The sequence below is a fragment of the Emys orbicularis genome, chromosome 2 (assembly GCF_028017835.1).
Source record: "Emys orbicularis isolate rEmyOrb1 chromosome 2, rEmyOrb1.hap1, whole genome shotgun sequence".
NCBI classification, from domain to species: Eukaryota; Metazoa; Chordata; order Testudines; family Emydidae; genus Emys; species Emys orbicularis.
Window position 1 is genome coordinate 92,491,322 of NC_088684.1, and position 21,943 is coordinate 92,513,264.

The 21,943-nt window shown below is 40.0% G+C and overlaps 1 protein-coding gene across 1 annotated transcript in view; it reads left to right on the forward strand.

Moving 5' to 3' along the window:
• CEP192 (centrosomal protein 192) overlaps positions 1-20,749 on the forward strand; it is a 185,828-nt gene extending 165,079 nt beyond the window's left edge. The window contains exons 42-50 of the mRNA XM_065398324.1: positions 910-1,111; positions 3,987-4,066; positions 4,708-4,803; positions 7,859-7,975; positions 9,721-9,730; positions 16,021-16,129; positions 18,296-18,419; positions 18,987-19,045; positions 20,611-20,749. Of these exons, the coding sequence (XP_065254396.1) occupies positions 910-1,111; positions 3,987-4,066; positions 4,708-4,803; positions 7,859-7,975; positions 9,721-9,730; positions 16,021-16,129; positions 18,296-18,419; positions 18,987-19,045; positions 20,611-20,749 (936 nt within the window). The remainder of the gene's footprint in view (positions 1-909; positions 1,112-3,986; positions 4,067-4,707; positions 4,804-7,858; positions 7,976-9,720; positions 9,731-16,020; positions 16,130-18,295; positions 18,420-18,986; positions 19,046-20,610) is intronic.
• Positions 20,750-21,943: the final 1,194 nt, after the last annotated feature.

The following is a 21,943-nucleotide window of genomic DNA, read 5'->3' on the forward strand; positions in this document are numbered from 1 at the left end:
AGGATGAAGAAAAGCTGCACCCCCTAGATGTGCATTGAGCTTTTGTCATTTTACCTGGACAGAACAAACCTTTCAGGGTCTATACCTAGTTGCTTGTTTCCTGTTCAGAACACATGAAGGGACACCCAATTATGATTCAGACTCTCAAAATAGATTATCAGTTGCATCTCTTTTATGTTGCAATGGGCAGGATGCTACCTGAAAAGTTGATGGCACGCACTACTAGGACATATGCAGCCTTGGCAGGAATAGTGGTGCATGTCCCTATTATGGATATTTGGAGACCACTGATGTCTTCTGTCCACACATTTATTGCTTAGCACTGCATCAGGAGTGGGAAAAGCAGTCTTGAAGTCCTTCGAATGAGCCTCTAAGACCCAACACATTTGATAAGAGCTTCATAATCACCTACAATGTAATGGACATAACCAAGCACTCGAAGAAGAGTTTACTCACCTTCTCATAATTGTTGCATATGTCCATTACGTGACCCACTCTCCTTCCCCAACACATTGGAGTCTGTCTTTGGTTTTCGGTGCTAAGAAACTGAAGGGAAGGGTATGATAACGTCACCCTTTATACCCTGGACATGGAGCACAAGGAGATAAGATAGGACAAAGCCACCCTAACAGATACTGCTAGGGAATACTCTCCATTGATGCATTAGACGCATGCACACCTGCAGTGTAATGGACATATTCAACATATATCTCTAAGAACAACAGTTCAGTAACCATTTTTTCTATTTGTTAAAGCCATTGATAACATGATTACTGCTTTTGTACCATTGAGGCATGAGTAGAGCTTGTTGTTGGGATATGTATGTGTCTCAAAGTAAATAAGAACTAGCCATTTGGATTGACTTGTAATATAACATTGTTCTTTTTTTACCCCAAAATTGTGCAAAAGTTCATTAAAATTCAGATTCGAGAAGACATTGCCCAGGATGTATCTTCAACAGGCTCAGCATCTAAAAAGCTTGATGTCCTTACACCATCATCTGAGTCTGTCATTCATATGATAAAACCACTTCCAAAGCTACCTTCAACAAAAGTTGAAATAAAGAACAGAACTATTTTTTTTCCTGAAACAAGATTTGGTGAAAGCTCAGGTAATATCCATTATTCATAAAATTACCACTTCTGCTAGCGGCAAATGTTCAGCATTTAAGTTTGCTACATTGCAAGATTGAAAATAACTTATTCATCATTTTTATTCCTTTAGTGACTAGTATGACCAGCCAAACCCACTCTTTTGATGTAATTTCATGTAATGAAAGTTTTTTGTCTGCAGAGCTCTTAATTTTTTTGAACACAATATAGCCACATAAATTTCTGACAGATTGTGTACAAATACCTCAATGAGAAGTTTCGTAGATAATGTTTCTCTAAGAGGGCATTTGTGATAAATGAAGGGGCGGAGGTAGCTCCCTTTTATAGACACCCAGACAGCCAGTTAGCTATAAAATTCCTCTTAGTAGCTGTTCTCTACTTGCTTTACCTGTAAAGGGTTAACAAGCCCACAGGTAAAAGGAAAGGTGTGGGCACCTGACCAAAAGAGCGAATGGGAGGGCTAGAACTTTTTAAAATTGGGGGAAAAGCTTCCCTTTGTGTGTGTGTTGTGATCCTCCGAGGAAGAGGGGAACAGGGCAGCAGTTATGCTGTGAGAAGCTTTAAGCCAGGTATGAAAAACCATCAGATCATACCTAGAGATTGCATATCTGAAACCCCAGATACGTATGTAAATTAGGGAATGTCTAGGAAGACATGATTAGGTTTATCTCTGTTTATTTCTTATTGGCTTGTGGACTCCTCTGTGCTAACCCCAAATGCGTTTTGTTTTGCTTGTAACCTTTAAGCTGGACCTCAAGAAGGTTATTCTTGATGTTCAATTTTTGTAAGTGGTTTTTTTTTTTTTTTTAATCTAGCAAAAGCCTAAGTTCCAGATATATTTTCTTTCTTTTTTGTTTTTAATAAAATTTACCTTTTTTAATAACAGGATTGGATTTTTGGTGTCCTAAGAGGTTTGTGCATATATTGTTTAATTAGCTGGTGGCAACAGCGGATTTCCTTTGTTTTCTTTCTCAGCTCTTCTCCAGGGGGTGGGGTGAAAGGGCTTGAGGGTACTCTACAGGGAGGAATTCCCAAGTGCGCCTTCCTGGATCTCTCTCTTCCTTCCCCCCCTCCCCCACCTCTTTTTTTTTTTTTTTTTTTTTTTTGCGCTCTTGGGTGGTGGCAGCATCTACCCATCCAAGGTCAGAGAGAAACTGTGACCTTGGGAGTTTAATATCAGCCTGGAGTGTCCAGTATTAATTTTTAGAATCCATGCAAGCCCCCACCTTCTGCACTCAGTGTCAGAGTGGGGAATCAGCCTTCACAGCATTGTTAGTAATAAAGTAGATCTGTGAACCCTCAGTCTGTTTCTGTAAGTCTAAGAATGCTCAAAACTACTGTATTAAATTGCCTCGCCACTAGGTAACTACTGAATTTTCACCAATATCAGCCATTTGTTACAGCTAATAGATCAGGAGTTACATAGTGATGCACTGGCTTTATAGTTTACTGAATCCTAATACTCCAAGAATTTTCTAGGCTTATTTGATCAATTCATTTTTTCCTATTATATTATTTTGAGGGAAAGCTATGTTGTTTGTGAAACCGAGATGGATGTTCTCTTCCCATTCCTCCCCCCTGTAAATATCTGCCTAGTAGCTGCTCAACTCCTTAAAATGCTACCTCAGGCAGATGTGATTTTGAAGGTATTGTTATGAGCACTGGCTTTATTTGCCTGGGAAAGATTCATGATATTTCAAGGTATGAAATATGTTCCAAGATGTAACTTTGACCCATCATCTTCTGAGAATACCATCAGGTGATTATTCTTGGCCTCCTTCAGGTCAAAGTTAATGTTATTGTTTCATGGCCCACATTGAGTTTTCACCATGCTTGGAGTTAGGGCTGTGTTGGAGACTTGGGTACAGGTTTCACTCAAATAGCCCCACAGTGAAGCTTCAGCAGCCACTATGTGCAGTGAACATCAAAGCTTCAATAGCTAAAATGCTGGAAGCTTTGATTCTGTTTTTCCCATGGTCTGGACTTAAAGGAAAAGGCATCAGATGTCCAGGAGAAAATAGTAGGGTCAGACCTGACAAAGATGTAGAGAAAGAGTTTGTAGTATTTATTGCCAACTATGGCGGTGTCGTACCTTGGACAGTCAAATACCATTATTTGGGAAGGGGTCAGAAGTGCTTCTCTACTTGTGGGTTTTTTGGATCAGCTTATCCAGTAATATGTGGCGACAGTGCATTGAGACCTGGGCAGATGAGTTTGGATTGTCTACATCTTGGTGAGCTGGTAAACCTAGCTGCCATTCACCATGCTGTATTCTGTCTATAGCTACAGGTTTTCTAGCACAAACTAGCCATTGACCTACTTAGCATCAGCCGAGCCTTGCATTAGCCAAGGTGCAAAGTCTGTAGATGTGCCAGATTTTATTCATCTGATGAGCTAGATGCTTGAGTTGTCCCTTGCCAATGATTTATACTCTTTGAAGATAGAGTTAATCAGTTTACCATGAGAGGGTAGCTCGTACCATTCAGATTCAATTGAGAAACACCAGCGATTTCAAGGACAACTTTTGTTTGAGGCTCTAGGTCTTGTAGATGTGTCCATATGATCCTTCATTAGATGATGAAGAGTAATAGGCTTAAATCCACATTCCAGGTTAAACACAGCTGGCTGTTCAACCCCCAAGAATTTTGTAATAGAGGTTGATAAAATGTATAAAGCGGAATCGAGCAAAGCAAGTTATTTGGCACTCTGAGACGTGAAGGTTGTTCATGAGTTGTTACTACTCTTGTCAACACCACAAATATCATTTATTCTTCATCACTCTTTATTTAAAGGTATAAAGACTCAAAAAGAGTTATAAAACACATGTACTAAATTTCTCACTTCATGTTTACTAACCTGAGGCCTTTCTTTTAGAAAACTACCTAGAGATGGAAAATAATGGGAATGAAGATGTGAGGTGGCACTTGTCATCTTTTGCCCCACCATATGTCAAGGTGAGATAACATTTGTATTGGAAATAGTGTGTGTTAAATTTTCAACAGGCATTTTTAAAAGATGTTATACTTATTAACTTTAATCTCTTCAGATAATATTTCTCCTAGCTTAAACATCTCCCTGCGTTAGGAAATATTTGTACTTGGGTAGCTAGATGACTTATTCATTGCTGTTCTCCTCTAGTTCAGTGGTCCCCAAACTCTCTGTGTGTGGTTAGTGGACAACAAGTTGTCCATGGGGCACTACTGGATTTGTAGAGAGCTGGATGGTCACATGATGTTGACTCTCAAGAAATCAAACATGTTATTTTCCTAATTTTTCTATGTTTAATCGCTGTGGATGTGAGGGATAACATTTGATTGCCAGTGGGTGGGGCCTAGGCCAATGCAATCATGAACTGGAGAGAAGGTGGTCCATGAGACAATCTTAGATGTGACCCACACTATGAAAATGCTTGAGAACCCCTACTTCTAGCTAATGTACTACTTTTTCTATTACAAGTCATTAGACCACAATAGTTTTGTAAATATTATAGAATATTCTTCATTTGCTTACAAACTTGGTGGATGCTTCTAGAACACGTTTTTATGAAGCAGATTATTATATTTGATTTATCAAAACTTAATTATCTCATTTGTAGGGCGTAGATGAAAGTGGAGATGTTTACAGGGCTACCTACACAGCTTTCAGATGTTCCCGTGTTTCTGGTACACTTGGAGCTCATGGAAAAGAAAAAGTAAGCTTTTTTTTAGTGTTATGATGAATTTAAGCAGACGAATGTTGTGTCTTAACTGTAATGTAACTACTTACATGACGAATACGCACTCTGTGAAATATTACCTCGTTTCAGATGGACTTCTTTAAAGTTGGAAATAGTTTAACATGCGTCTAAACATCTATTTAAATGGTAATGATAAAACACTGGCCATCCAAAATAGGGCCAGATGTACTCCATTTTCAGATGTATCAGAAAGGTCATTAGCATCCACTCATCAATATGTCTCTTCATGTAAACTCAATTGACAATACTAGAAAAATCCCTACAATACATACATTATATTTTGCATCTATGAAGCTATTTTCTTAGGAGAGAAACTCCTTTTTTTAACAATACTTTTTGAAGATGAAATGCATATAAGGAATCACTGAATATTTGTGAATTTTTTTAGCTTTAGACCTTCTCCAGCTATTCACTCTTTCACCGCATTGTCTCCTACTCATCCGTTGTAGTTTGTGAAGTTTTTTTGAGTAACATATGTGCGGTGATGCAGTTTTATAAAGCCTATACTAAAAACCATTTTGATTTTTAATGTTGCATCTGTTAATACAATGGAATAGAGCAGTGGTTCTCAACCAGGGCTCCGGGACCCCCTCGGGGGCTGTGAGCAGGTTTCAAGGGGTCCGCCATGCATGGCCAGTATTAGACTCACTAAGACCTAGGGCAAAAAGCCAGAGCCCCGCTGCGGAGGACTGCAACCCGGGGCCCCAAGCCCACCACCCGGGACTAAAGTCGAAGCCTGAGCAACTTAACTTCGCAATGCCCTCTGTGGCATGGGGCCCTGAGCAATTGCCCTTCTTACTACCTACTAATGCTGATCCTAGCTTTTCTGTGTAGAAAAACAGTTGTGGCACAGCTGGGCCAGGGAGTTTTTACAGCATGTTGGGGGGGGGGGGCGCTCAGAAAGAAAAAGGTTGAGAACCCCTGAAATAGACAATGCTTTCAGGCTTCCTGATGATACAAGCTATTGCAAATGTATGTGGTGAACTTAAAGGAATATATGCTTTGTACTGCTGGAAAGCTTATTGCTAGTCTGCTAGCGCTGAAAGGCAACATTTCAGATGAATACCATTCTAAATGCAAAAGCAGCTGCTTTTACAGATCCAGACTAACACGGCTACCCCTCTGATTCTAAATGCAGAAGTTACACCAATTCAACCTGAGGCTTCATTTTAAATTGTCTTCATAAAACTCATGCAGAAAGCAGTGTGGATGCTTGCTTCAGTTAAAACCAGACTTATTTTGGTTTTACTTAAGTTGAATTGACTTGTGCACCAGTTTAACAAATTCGCGTTAAAGTGATTAAGTCAAACCAGTTCACTTTTGACCTTGTCTTCACACAAACTTGCACCAATTTAGTTAAACTAAACCAAGTCAGTCTTATAGTGCACTAGGAACTTCCAGTTCTCAGTAGCCAAGTCTATGCAGTCTGTTAGTATGCGCAGGCTAGTGTATTTTATCTTCTTACCCCTGTTTGCTGTGTACACAAGCCCATAGACTACGAGTACTCATACAGGGCTTTGCACCAGGTTAACTAAGTCTGTTTTAAATTAATGCTTTAGTTAAACTGATGCACCCTTCCATAGAGACAAGCCCTTTCTCATGTAGACAAGGCCTAAGGCTGTTCAAATGAAGTTGACTCATAGCCAATTCATTGTAATGCATATTTAAATCGCCTCTAACAAGTGCAGCACATTCTCTCACAAGCAAGTTTGGAACTTAGGGAAGCTGTAACTTGTGTAACTTGGTGTGACAGGGTCCCCAGGGTGCAACCTGGACTGCTGAGCCCTCTGTCCCATCAACCTGGGGTATCCCTCTCACACTGTGATGCTGTGGCAAGCTGCAAATCTCTGATAGGTACTGCACTTACACAGACATCAACAGGTAGGGATACACCCCACTGAGTTACATGAATGCTTTCCCAGCCTTACATAATCATCAATAGCTCCAGCCAGTTTTCTCCAGCTCCCCAGTCTTGCACCCCAGAACTGTACCATCTTGCACTGGTCAGAAGCCTGGCCAGTTAAAATTCATTACCCAGTCCACCCTTCCCTCGATGTGGCGAGGACATACGCTAGCCTTTGTAAACTGAGCTGAGATTTCCCAAGCACTTCAACCAAAACACACTGTTTTAGGTAAAATATAAAATAGATTTATTAACTACAGAAAGCTAGATTTTAAGAGACTATAAGTAGCAGGCATAGAGATCAGAGTTGGTTACTTAAGAAACAAAAATAAATTCACAGTTTAAATTCTACAAACTAAACAGGATTTGAATCAAGAAATGTCTCATCCTGGCAGATGGTATAAACAGATCACAGATCCTCAATACACAGGCTGGGATTCTCTCAGCCTGGGACCACCCTCCCCCAGTTCAAAGTCTTTGTCCTCCAGACGTGTTTCCAGGTGTTGAGTTGTGGCAGGGAGTGAGTCTAAGTGATGATGTCACTTCCCCTCTTTTATAGTTTCTTCCAGCTTGCTGGAAAGACCTTTGCTGTGAGGTGGGTAATCCACCCCCATTGGTCAAGCAGTCTCCATTGTCTATGTGTTCTTTCTGAGAACTCTCCATTGTATACAGTTTCTGGAATAGTGGATTCTTTCCTTGATGGGTGTTGATGAATCATTAACTGCTGTCTGGCTACTCCATTGTTGTATCTGAAAGGTGGGTGTTCCCAACCTCACAACATATTTCAGTAACACACAGATAGCAAAACTTCATAATTTCACATAAAATGATAGCACATACGATCCAACAGGATAATAATGCTCAACAGATCAAGACTTTTAAAATGATACAAGGTGTACTTTGTACAAAACATATAATTATATGACAGTGGTGAGTATAGGAGTTCCAGGGTGCTGCTTTGAGGTACAGTGTCACACTTAGGTTGTGAATTTAAACTGATATAGTTAAACCAGTACAAAATACTGCAACTTTTTCATGTAGACAAGGTTGTAGTGGTATATAAAAATCTAAGTAAACTTTCACTAACACTTTACCCTATCCTGGTAGGTTGCTATCATCTTTTTACCTAGGGATAGAGGAGATTATGCTCAATTTTGGGATCTTGAGTGTCATCCACTTGCAGAACCTCACATGAAACATAAACTAAGATTTCAACTATCTGGAGTGGTAAGTATATGAACACCATAAGCTGCTAATCAGTATTTGTCCACATCACTTGCTAAAGTGGGATTTAAAATATATATATATATATATATATATATATATATATATATATATATATATATATATATATATATATATATATATATATATATATATATAAAATCAATCATACTTCAAGACTGTGTGCTATTTGTCCAAAACATATTATTAAGAACATAATTAAATGTTAGAGTAAATCTTTAATTGCAGGTAGTCTCAATTCTTTTTTTTCATAATCATTATTTTAAAAAGATATAACACACTTTGCTCAACATAGCAATTTGAAGGTTTATATAACTAAAGTGATTACTTTACCCTAACTCTAACATCTTATTTTGCATTTACTGTTTTGAAGGGAATTATAAAATACTTACCCCTTCTGGTAATTACTGATTTAGTGACAGATTTACCTATCTTGTGGGGCTTTAAATCCATGGACTTGCATCAAATCACTCATAACTCCTGCAAAATAATAGAGTCTAAAAAAAGTAATGATACATGTAAAAATTGTATTAATGCAATATTACGGTTAATATTTAAAGATTCTAAGATCAGGAAAATGTGTGGTAGGCTAGTGCGCTGTACATTCACACCCCAGTTTGCTCCACCTTTTGTGCATGCTTGCTTTGTTGTCTGTGATAATCTCCTTAACATTAGGCAACATGACAACACAGATTCTTAACAAATTTTCCAGCTGCAGTATTATAGCTGTGGAAGAAAAGTAGGGGTATGTGCTAAATGCATTGCATGGTCGGATCATGAACATAATTTGATGTTCCATAATTTTCTGTAGCTCCCACTCTAGGATTGGTACTCTGTTCTTGTTAGCCTTGAAAACATACCAAAGCAGTAAACTATTTTGGGGCACTTGCCTGTTGACCCATGGATCCAAACATTCTAACTCCGATTTACATAAAGGTCCAATTCTTCCATCAGATTTAACTTATTATCCACCTGCCCGTGAAGTGAGTCATGGACTAGTTCATCTGTCAGCATTTTTTGGCAAATTTGGTTTACTTAATTTGACTTGGTGATAAAAATGTATTTACATTATTTTAATTTTAGACCTCTTTGGTCTGTTTCCAGTATGAATGGTATGGAGAGGGTCAGGATTTAAGAGGTGTACAGTCTGTGACAATAGGCTATAGATCTAACTATATGTATGGAGATTTAATCATTTCCCTGAACAATAGTGTCTGGATTTGAGGGTCACCTATCTGACCCCAACTACAGGGCAAGCCTTTCATATTGGAGGCTGCTTTGTTCTTCTGTGAGAAAATGGAGAATCATCAGCTCAGCTTTTTTCTGGAACTGAATATTTCTCTGAGCTATAGACCCAATTCTCTGGTAGTGTAAGGTGTAAGTTAGAGCTATTGCTCAATTCTAACTTATGCCAGGATTCAGGCAGTGTGAGATCAGGAAGCTGCAACCAGCATTCTTATGGCCAGTCCAGCCCCACTTTGAGCTCATTTCACTGCATCCAACTGGACTTTGGGTAGGGTGGAGGATCCTACCCTGTGGGTTCAGTTGCAAAGGAGAAGGGTGTAGTAAAAGAACAGCTTGATTTTTTTTATTTATATATATATAATATAAAATACGCATGTTTAAAGTATGTGGCATCAGATGTTGTACTTAAAAGGTTCCATGCTTTGGACCTTTTCTAGGACATGTAAACAAAGTTTCGGGACCTTCCTTTTAAGTGACAGGACTGTTTCAGTGCTAAGCTTCCTTTCCTAGAAAAAGTTATGGCAATGCAAACAAGGTCGGCAGTCTGGATTTCTCCTAGCTCATATTAAAAGGTGGACCCTTTTAATTGCAGAGGAATGCAGTTCAGCCTAATACTCCTTTATACTGAAAAGATATTCAGATTCAGTCACCATAAAGAATTTTATTTTCTTGAATCATTAAGTGCCGTAGACTTTCCCCTAAAGTACTCATGGACTGAGCCAGAGCTCTCAACCTTCAAGATATCCTACATCCATATCTCCAAAAGGAAATTGTGAGAGAATAGAAACAAGTTGGGTGCCTACCTTTGTCAATGCAAGGACTTGATGGTTGACTTAACTGGATCTCATGGATTTTAACAAATGTGCAACTACCACAGCCAGTGTTCATAGTCTAGGGCTAGTATCTGTACTTAGTACATTTGTTCATAAAGGCCACTAATTTGTTCATTGGGATCTTTCGTGTTTTCTATTCCCTTCTGAAATACCGGTGTCTCAAGTGAACAAGTTAAACTTCATTTTTCAGGCTACATGAGCTGACTTTAGTAGGATGTAACTTTAGGCTCAAAGGGTAATTCAGCTTTTCTTCAAGATAAATCTGCATTTACAAATGTATATCATGATTGTCATACATCACCAAGAAAATCCAGTCAAGAATTGTTTTAGAATACCGATGTGATGGTGTATATACGTACCACTATTTCTTGTGCTAGGCATAAGACAAGCACAGTATCTCTGGTAAGCAGGTATTGTCCAGTTGTTCATTCTAAATATACTAGCTCTTCCCCAAGCAGTTTGGGAAACATTGATGCAATGGCTGATTCCATACATCATTTAAGGAATTCCTTTGATATGGTGCCTCCCCCCCCCCCAAACTTCTGTGATATAAAGATGTCGTTATAGAAAAATAAACACATCTAGTTCAAAGCTTGTAGAAATCAAGAGAAGCCAAACTCCATAACAGTGATCTAGAGCCTTGAGCAATTCCTTCAACTCTGAGAATGTTATTAGTGGTCAATAAAGCTGTTAACCGTTATGAGCAACATAGCAGCCATATATTACTACTGCTTATAAAGCAGTAAGGTGGGACTTGTTCCCCTCAATTTTCAAAGCAATGTGCCTTTGGGAAATAGTGTATTCACAACCAGATCTTTCCATTAACACTCCACCTCGCTGGGAAAGAACATTCTTAGCAGAAAATATGAGATGTGTCAAGATCACTTTGAAAAGATCTATGAAAGAGCTTAAAGTGGAATGGCTGTCTAATCAAATAGGGTCATTAGCCATACATCTGTTTGCAACAAGGTCAACACAATTTCTGCTTCAGCTATTGAAGATCTTCCTTTTCTAACAGATGTCTTTTTAATTAGGAAGAGAAGGCAAATGCAAGGTCATATCTAGGAAAAAGAACATAGGTCACTTTTAAGATGAGGACTGTATCCTGTAATACAGTGACTCTGAAAAGGACTTAGGGGCAATGGTAGATATACAGCTAAATGTGAGTTCACAGCACAGTGCAATGACCAAGAGGGCTAAAGCAATCATTGGATATATGAAGGGGGGAATAGAGGGTGGGAGTACAGAGTACATCTCTGCATAGGGCATTGGTGAGACCATTACGGGAAGTGTGTTCAGTTCTGATATCAGCACTTCAAAAATGTTGAAAAAAGATGTATATAGATATAGCTGTAAAAATGTTGAAAAAGCATATATCTTTTATACCCATTCTTGGACAACACCCCAATCAAAGCCCTGTCCATCTGGAAATGCTTCAAATGTGATGGTATTCAAGAACAAGAGCTGTCTGACCCCAACCCAGAGAAGCACCCCAGAAATGCAATAGGCACAGTTCTGGCCAGAATTTTCCCAGCATTAGACATTCATAATCTAGTGTCTTCGGTTTCTGGGTGTCCTGCATCCATCTCATTCCCTGACTGCAATGCCACTTCTCCAAAAATTCCTGGTGAAGATGTGGAAAGCTTCCCACATGTAATTCAGAATTGAGTATCTGTTTTGGATTAGGTATGAATGTCTGTTCACAGGCAAAATGAACTTTTAACTCCAGCATATTGCTAACAAGCTATGGAAGCAAGTGCTGTAGGATTGAAAGATGAGATGACCAGCAATTATGGGCCTTCAGTAAAAAGGAAGATAAAATCTTGAAAAATCACTTGTTGATACAATCTTCTGGTTGGCTTTGACAGTATATCTGGTCATGTCTGCGGAACCACCAGAGGGTAACAAATACTCAATACTACTCTCAGAAGTAGTGGAAATTTCTTTTCTGACCAGAGAAGAACCTGGTGCCTTTTCAATGTGCCCTTTACATGAACCTCCTTGAAATGTGTGGAGGTCAACCTCCTGGGCCCTCATGGCCTACCCCAGAGATGGGTTTTGGACCAGCTAGAGCTAGCAAAGCATCCTTCACTGCACCTGCAGAATAGACAAGACCTGTTGAACCACAGGATCCTTTTTAATCTCAACTGAGGCCACCTGTGATTATGCAGCCTTGGCATTGAAAAGTACCAGGGATTTTCTGTTGGGATCATTGATAATTGAGCATCTAGATTCTTCTAGAACAAACATTGTATGTACACCTTTATTTATATGCCAGGCCATCAATGTACATGATGGTTTTAAAAATACATTAAACAAGTTAAGACAAGGTCCTTGCCCCAAACACCTTACAACCTAAATTGACTAGGCAAACATACAGAAATTAACTCAGAAGGGAGTGGAGAAAGGAGATGAGAATTCAGACATTAAACCTTCTCCCCCAACACAAAGAGAAAAGGTGTGCAGCCATTAAGATGCTTTCTGCCTACCTAGCATAAGTGCATTAAAATATTTTTTTCTTTTTAGAATTGCCATGTGTTCGTGTAATTTCATTTTTCTTTTCTTTAGTAACTGTTCAGTCTTGAATAATATTCACATTTAAATGTTACCCTAACATTGCTAAAAGGGTCACGTACTTCTTTCCATTTTTTAAAACTAAATTTCAATGTTTTGCATTTTTGAGATCAAATAACTCAGTTAAGTAACATGTTTTTTGTAACTAGGCATAAGTATTGAAGGCTATTGGGGACTGTAAAGTCTCTTTTTTTTTATTACTCTTGTCCTAATAAATTCGTGCTTTAAAATATTTGACCAGTCAATTGACCAATCATTTTTTTAGACCCATCAGAGGTAAGCTCTGTGGGGCAGGGACAGTGCCTTGGTTCATTTGGTCAAGTTTTCATTTCTGATTGGAGGGTAAATAAAAATCCCAAAGATTAGTGATCTTGGCTATACTAGAGTTTCTCTAGCATGGTTTGGAGGGACAGTCTTATAACTAAGCACCCCAAAAAAATAGTTACCAGCCTCTAGTGACACTTGTTATGCAGATACATCAGATTCCTTGACTGCCCATCCCCAAGATTTAGCAGAATGCCTGGATTAGACAAACCTGTGGTGAATCCTACCTCCTTGCAGTGATATTTACCAGTTCCCTTATGGCACATTTCAAAATGAGTGCACATAATTCTTTTTTTATTTGTTTGTCAAGTCCTGCTTTTCTGGTAATTGCTTCTGAAAGACCGATGAGCAACGATATTAATAGAAGTCAGTTGTGCTTCTGTGAGGACAATTTTGTCCTCACATCTTGAGAAACACTTCTGCCAGAGGTGTATGCATCTTTTTAATCTTCCCAGGAGATGAATACCATCATTTTGTCTATCTTCAGCATCCTTTGGAAAATTGTCATAACAGGATGTTCATAGAACTCTAGAAGATATATTGAGCATATGGAGTACATGCATCTATCATATCACTCCTGGGGGAATTCTGCACCACTTCGCATGCACAGAATTTGTCCCGTGCAGGTTTCTTTTTTTTCCCCGTGGAAAAATAACCACCTGACAGGGAAGCAAAGGGAAGCCACAAGAGCCATCATGCGACCCTCCACAGCAGTATGTTTCGGGTGCCCAGGGCAGCCAGCAGAGAGGTAGATCACTGTGGGGCAGGGGGCGGGACTGGGGAAGACCCTACTGGTGGCTCCTGCCCTGCGCTGGGCTCAGCTGCTAGACCTGGCTGGGCTGGGGAGGACGGTACTTCCTCTTCCCCTGCACGGCATCTGGGGTCAGACCCCTCTCAGATTTCTCCCCCAGCTTTATGAAGCTCTGCAAACTCCCTCTCCTCTTCTCTTCCCCCCCCCCCTTCCTGCACCCATCACTCCTCAGCTGCAGGGGAAGGGATCCCTGTATAGGGAGCTGCTTCCCCATCCATCCAGACCCCCTCATACCCAGACCCTCCTGCCGAGCCTCACCCCCCCCCGCACTCAGACTCCCCCCCCTCCCGCCCCCGATAAGCCCCCCTGCACCTGGATCACCCCAATGAGACATCTGCACCCAGATCCCCACCCCACCAAGCCCCAACCAGCTGCACCTGGATCCCCACCCCGGTGAGCCCCACTCCCCCAGCATCTGGACACCCTACTGAGCGTCCCACACCCAGACCCCCTCCTGCCAAGCTCTGTCCCCCACACCCCCAGGCCCCCCATGCTGAGCCCCAACCACGTTCACCTGGACCCCCTGCAGAGTCCCATTACTGTTGCACCCAGACCCCCCCCAACAAGCCCCTGTGCATCCAGATTCCCATGCACCCTAATCCACCACTGAGGTGCCTGCACCCAGATTGCCCCACACAGAACCCTCTCAACCCACACCTGGATCCCTCCACACTAAGCCCCTCTACGTTGGATCCTGCCTTGCTGAGTCTGCCAGGTGCACCAGGTGTAGGCAAGCACAGAGGGGCAAGGGCCTGGGGTGTTTCTGGGGCAGGCCTGGTCCTTGTGCTGTGTCAGGGTTGGGTGCAGCCTCACTGCTGAGTACATGTCCCAGCAGGGAGCTGCACAGTGATCTCCCATCTCTCTGCTCCCCAAAGCCATGCTGGAGCCTTCACATTTATTTAACAAATAAAATTTGCAGAATTTTGCAGAATTTTAAAATGTGTGCAGAATTTAATTTTTTTGGTGCAGAATGCCCTCAGGAGTAGAATCATATCCTTTGTATCCATTCTATCCAAAATGATAGGGCCTCAAAGTAGCTGCTGACAAGATATATGCCAAGCAATGCAGAACTTAACACCTGGAAAATCATTCCTTTAAGGGAGTCTAGGCTCCACGTGCAAGGTTCCAGGAGGAATTGTGGGCTGGAAACATTTTTATGTCAGAGAATTTGCATAACCATGCCATGATCCTCATTCAGTTCATTATCAAACTCTGCAAAGTGGGTTTCTGTTTCTCTATAGAGACCGCTTCTTACTGGAAAATGCGATATCATTATGGCTTGCTTTCCAAATTAGGAATCTCTCATGTTATGTAAGAATGCATATTTCTATCTGTCCTACTGTAATAATGTTGGTTTTATCCTTTCCATCCCTGCTTCTTTGTTTCATTGATCACTGTTTGCCATTTGTAGAGTATGAGGGGAGAAACTGTGTGGCAGAATAGAAAATTCTTAGCACAGTCTTCTCTATTAGCAGCTTCTCTCTTCATTCTAACCACGCGGGTGGCTTGTTGCAGGACCAGAATGATAACTTGTAACATTTGGAATTTTTTTCTCTAATGCAACGTGTATAATTTGCTCTTTAATGTTAATACAATTTCAGATTCTTGTTTTTGAATTAACCAGCTGTTCTTCCAAAGGTGTAAAGACACTAACTTTTCTGGTGGCCAAACGTGAGGGGTGGGACTTCAAGGAACAGCTTCTGAATTCCATAGGAAAAAGTCATAGCCTGCTTGTAGAGAATGAGGGAAGAAGTTGCTCACAAAGAATTAATGTTAAGAAATCCATTCATTTACCGCAACCCTCATAATTTGCCTGGAGAGGTAAAATTTCAGGTTGTGGCTAAGATGCTAAATAGTTCGAGAGGCTGAAGCTACTTAAGAAGTAATCTCATTTGTACTCCATGGTGAGACATTCCAAAGGGAAACCTACTGTCCAAATGGATCGGTTGCCAACAATCTTGGAATAGTTTACTGCTGTGAAGTGGTTTAAGAGGCATGCAAGTATGTAGTATGATTCCTGCAGAGGCAATGTATTTCAAAGAACGATAAGTAAATTCCCTTTTTCCAGAATATTGTAAAACTGTGGCACAAACCATGAGCTAATATTTTCAATAAAGCAAAAACACTATTCAGGTTGAGCCATATTTGAGGAACTATGTAAATGTTGTCACTTAATGTTTAATTTTACTCCAAATATTAACTGTAGGGTTTATCTTACCAATAGGGTGCTACAACAGAAAATGAAGCTGTGAATGCAAAAGTTTCCACATGTGCCCTAATAAAAACTGAAATTCCAGTTATGCCAAGAAGAAGAGCTGGCTCTGAAGCTTCTACACTTAAAACTGGGTATGGATCTTTTTAGTTTAAAAAAAAAAAAGGGGGGGGGCAAAATAGTTGAGAACACTTGTGTGGCAGACCTCTTCTATGATTCTTAGCCTTTCGCCATAAGCAAACTTGCCATATTTTCATTAGTTCAAAACTAGTTATGTGTGTGGTTGTGTTTTGCTACTATGGGACAACTGGTGCAGGCATTAGAACCACTTTGAAGTGTGAAACCGTTTAAAGATGGTACTAGCTAAGAGTGCATTATCTAGTGATTTCTAATAAGATGAGTTTTCGCAATATTTGTCCAGCTTTCTCCTTTGTTTCTTTCCCTTTTTGCCAGTCAGGGCTTGTCTACACGGTGCATTAATTCTCACTACATGGGTGTAAATTATAGTGGGCACTAATGTGTTGCATGCTAATTGGCTCATCTTGGCCCTGCTGGCACACACTAAATGTTCCCTAGTGCACATTAGCGTTCTACTGTTTGAAATGGACCACACGGGCCAGTTAGCGCACAACATGCTAGTGCACACTACCATTTATGTCCCTCTAGTTTGGATTAATTCACCATGTTGATGAGCCCTCGGTGTTTCTTCTCCCTCTTTAGTTTTCCCATGCTTTTGGAAGTATTTCTAATCCTGTTCTCATCTGGAGTTAGTTACAAGAGCCCAGGATGTTTCCAAAACACTTCACGTGTTTAGATAAGTGCAAATCTTCACCAACGGAATCCAGTTGCCCTCAGTTTGCTATTCCAGAGCAGTCCCTCCATTTGTGATCTGCATGTCTGGTTTGAGCTTGGTGCAGTTTTGCTGCTCTTCTCAGTCAATTACCCAGAATTGAAAGTAGCATTTGACTCCTAATTGGGTTTTAGGCCTGGACATGGTTCACACACAGGCCTTTCCCTCAAAAATATGATTTCCCCCAAGATCATTGTACTAATCTTTCCCTGTCATCATCCAGCCTTCAAAGATTGAAATGTGGATGTGAAACACAATGAAATATGCACTTCCTTTTTATGAGTGTGAACTAGGGTTACCATACGTCCGGTTTTTCCCGGACATGTCCGGCTTTTTGGTAATCAAACCCCCATCCGGGGGGAATTGCCAAAAAGCCGAACATGTCCGGGAAAAATACCTGCCAGGCACTTCCTCTCCCGCGGCTGCTCTGCTCCTCCCCTGACTCTTCGGCTCTGTTTAAGAGCCGAGTTGCCCGAGCGCTACTGGCTTCGGGCAGCCCCTTTGCCTCCGGACCCCAGCTGCCGGCCGGGCACTTCCCCTCCCGGGCTCCGGGGGCGTAGGGTCCGGAGGCAAGGGGGCTGCCCGAAGCCGGTAGCGCTCGGGCAGCTCGGCTCTTAAAGAGAGCCGAAGAGTCAGGGGAGGAGCACAGCAGCCGGAGCCCGGGAGGGGAAGTGCCCAGCCGGGGGCGCCGGGTCCGGAGGCATGGGGGCTGCCTGAAGCCCGAGCGCTACCGGCTTCACGGTTTGCCAGGCAGCCTCCAGACCCGGCGCCCCCGGCTGGGCGCTTCCCCTCCCAGGCTCCAGCTGCGCTGGGGAAGCGCCGGCCGGGGGCGCAGGGTCTGGAGGCTGCCCGGCAAACCGTGAAGCTGGTAGCGCTCGGACAGCCTTTTTCGCGTCTCTGGGAGGGAGGAAGGGGAGTTAGGGCGGGGACTTTGGGGAAGGGGCGGGGAATGGGCGGAGTTGGGGCGGGGCCGGGGGTGGGAAAGGGGCGGGGCCAGGGCCTGTGGAGTGTCCTCTTTTTTTTTTTTTTTTTTTTTTTAAATATGGTAACCCTAGTGTGAACTGATCCCTGGTGCACATACGGAAATGTTCATCTCCTAGGTCTCCAGTAAAGCATATGATCACAACTCAATGCTGTGAAAGTATAGAGTAAATTATTCTGATTACTACTTCACCATAGTATTCCTCTAAATTGTAATCTCTTAATTAACTGAATGTGCCAAATAGTAGCCCTAAAAGCCCTTAGAGTGACTCCGTACTGCTTTAAAACTGACAGTATCTTACAGCCCTATATCTTATAAGACCAAATTACTTTTGACTTTTCAGTGATTCTGAATGTATTTCTATTTTGGAACTGCTTTTCAAACCATTTGATGGGAAACTATTGGTACATTCAGATCATGTAATATAAATAGGGAACTTAATGATTTCAACCTTTTTTTGAAAACCAGGCAAAATGAAGTAATTCGAGGAGTATATTCCCGAGAAGATCATTATACGTTTCTACCAACCAGAGTTGGGGAATCAAGCACTTTAAAAGTCAATTTGCGGAATAATACTTTTATTACTCATGTGGTAAGTTTTTGACACTTTAATTCAAAATATTTAAAATCGCACTTAATTGCCTGAACAATATCTAACCATTTTCTTTTCTGATATTTTCATTAACCTTTGATACTAAGAATTTTGTTTTAAGATGTTCTAATGCTCGGTGCATTAGTAGAAACTATTGGTTCCAAACTTCATACTTTAAATTTTTATATATTAAAAGAAAGTTCATTTTTATAGGCTTCTTACAACTTTAGTTTTTCTTTTGCTTGTTGACTCTTAAGTATCAAGAGTTTTCTGAATAGCATACTTAAACTATCACCTCTTTCAACTGTCATAGGCTGATTATAGGGTTGTTGTTGGAGTCTAATTTTTAAAACTAATTTAATGTCTTAAGTCCTGCAGTGTGATTTTTAACGTATTCATTATGTATAGAGCTGGGCATGTTCCATTCTTAAAAGAATCCATTCTTTTCTTTAAAGTTGTATCTAAGTCTGTAGTTGGAAGCTTCATGAGTTGTACTGAAGTGTGTGCTAAAATAGTTACAGTAGTGCTTGCCTGTTGTTTTTTAAAGTGTTTCATATTAAATTGCAGCTGAAGTTTGTAAATCCCAGAGAGCCTTTCCACATCAGGCACTCGAAATATTCTTTGAGGTGAGTTAAGTGTATAATAAAATTTTACTAAGAAACATTAGAGGTTTCAAAACAAATCTAATCTATTTTGTAAGGTAAAACCCTATAACCAGTAAGGATATATCATGCTGAAATATAGACTTACGGTCCACTTTCGGACTTTAGAGTAACTTCAACATTGTGGCCTTCTAATTAAAATGTATATCTTTGCACAAATCGTAACCAGTCTCCCCATCTTAGAGATGGGAAAAGTGAGGCATAAAGCAACATCAGAGTGAGTCAGTGGAACAGCCAGGAAAGTCAGGTCTCCTGACTCCCAGTCCAACATCCTGTCCTCTGATCCATGCTATAACACCAGCTTGTACAGTACCTGGGGGTTTTTCTTGGAAGTCTTCAGACCAAGACGTGTCACACAGTGAAACAATCATAAATTGTAGTAGTATGATATTTTTTTTTTTTTAAAGAACAATTTGTAGATGCAACAGTGTATCCTGTGTGAACAGTCTTTCAAATGTTAAATATGGCAACAAAATTTCAGGGTTTTGTTTAACGTACCAGTGATCGATCAAACTTGCACTCTAACAAAAAAAAGCCTTAACGTGACCTTGACCTTGGCAGAGTTAAGGCAGAATAACTTTCCAAATGCATGGAAGATGAGACAGATCTGCTTATAACTGATTTAAAAGTGTGAGATGTTACTGTTAAGTTTTTTGAGTTGGAGTATCAGTTTGAAGTTGGGGTATCTGTTGCTTTTGGATATCTGGAGATGAAAGTGAAACCCTTATGGAAGGTTGTAGTCACAGTGTGTTACTGATAGTGTTGTAGGCAATGTGAAGGTGGAAAAAAATGCACAAGTCTTTCCCCTTATTTTCAGCCTTTAAGGTTTTGTGTGTATGGAGTGTTTCCGACTGCAATCTCAATTGTCACTAAATGTAGCGTTGGTTGGCTAACAAGACTAAATCACAGCTGCCAGAAGTAATACATAGAGTATTAGCACTATCTGTAGATCTTTCTGCTAGGTGGTGACTTTGTGAATTTAATCTTTTAAGAGATTTTACATCACACTGTTTCATTCAAGTTCTGATTCCTCATTTTTTTCCCAAGATCCCTATTGCTTTGCTTATGTTATGTAGTAAATCAGGTCTTGATGATGCTGCAAAATGTCTAATTCTGTGAATTGCTTCTACATGATTCCTTTTAAATTTTCTGTTTCAGTGATCAATTGATGTACATATGAAGTTTGTTTGCAAAATTCTTTCTAAAGTAAAAGCATGCAATATTACTACTTTTTAATAAGGCTTCCAAACTGTCAATATTATAGCAGAGATACAGAACAGAGTTTCTTCAGATAAGCCAGCGACAGTAGCTATCCAAGTATTATAGTATTTTGACTGGCTGATAGGACAGCAGCAACTTCATATTTCTAACACTGAACACCAGTAATGTGAACTTTAAAAAAGATAACTCAAGGCTCTCTCTGGGTCTCTTCTCAGAAAGCATAATAAACTGGAAAAATATTTGTATGCCTAGCAAGATTTAGTTATTAATGTCACTAATGCTGCAAACCGACTGTCTCCTTTTTACAGATCCCAGCATTATATCAACCTGCCAGTCCAGTTCAAGCCAAAGTCAGCAGGCAGATTCGAAGGTCTGTTGGTTGTGCACATAGACAAATATGGCAGTCTTGGTATTCGATTACTTGGTGAAGCTCATGCAAAAGAGTAACTGGAGAACAGCTTTATTAATAATCCAAAATAAATTATTGAAGTATTGGTGTTATATTTTCCTTACTAACTTACTAATTTTTTGTACATTATGATGCTACTTTTGCGTAAAATCTTTTGTAAGTTAAATTGAGGTGATTGTGAGAGCAAAGATTAATTTGTTAAACATTCTAAAATGAGGATAAATCACTTTGTATGCTTAAAATTATCATGTTCTAGCTTATATTTCTGCACCTTTTTATAAGGGAGAAAAGTGTTCTATTTTTTCATTGATTATGATTTGCTAAATACAGATTATTTATTTTAAATTTAGTTAATTCAGAAATAAATTTGTAATTCACATTTTTTAATAAACTTATTTTTCATGTGAATGTCTTAAGTTTTTAGAGTGCCCATCACTGTATAGTCCAAATATTATATAGCTTATATCCAAAATTGTCGTTAATCCCCACAGCAATTTCACTTATATTGATATTGGATCCTTCATAGGATACTTACACAAACATACAAAATCTCAGAAATTCAGGGTGACTCCCATCTATGTGCAGTTTAAGGACTAGCAATTATCAACAATTGAGGACTAAAAATTTTGAATATGAAAACAAAACAAAACAAAACTCTGAATATATCTAGTACAGTGCCCCTTAACAGCTCTAGTACAATTATATCCTAGGTATGCGGTTCCCTTAAGCATCATAAAGATATTATTAAACCTAAATATCCCTGCTGGGCTATACAGGATCAATTACATGGTACTCAGACGCAGGAATATAATTCTGTCAAAAGTTTCAATGTACTGTCCTTCTGGGAGCTATACTATAAAATCGGGGGAGAAACCAAAACAAATTACTTGTTATGAAGGCTAGATTATTTTTTCCTAACCTGGTGGTGAGTCACTGTATAGCAATGTAATACTTCAGTTGCTTAGAACACTTACATAACAGTACATCAAAACAATCTGTTTACATGTTTTATAAGGGTCCGGCTAAAAGATTTACAAATAAATAATGCCTTGCTGTTTAGGTGCAATTTGTTTTTGCTATTGATGCTAAATTGGCATCCTATAGAATGAAGTTCTCTAGCCACAGAAATAGCATGACATGTGCAGTAATGAGTTCAGGTTTCTTCATGTTGCCTTTCAACTGTGCCTCAACCTTGAGCTGAAAGTAATTACCTCTTATAGGTTTTGTTTACA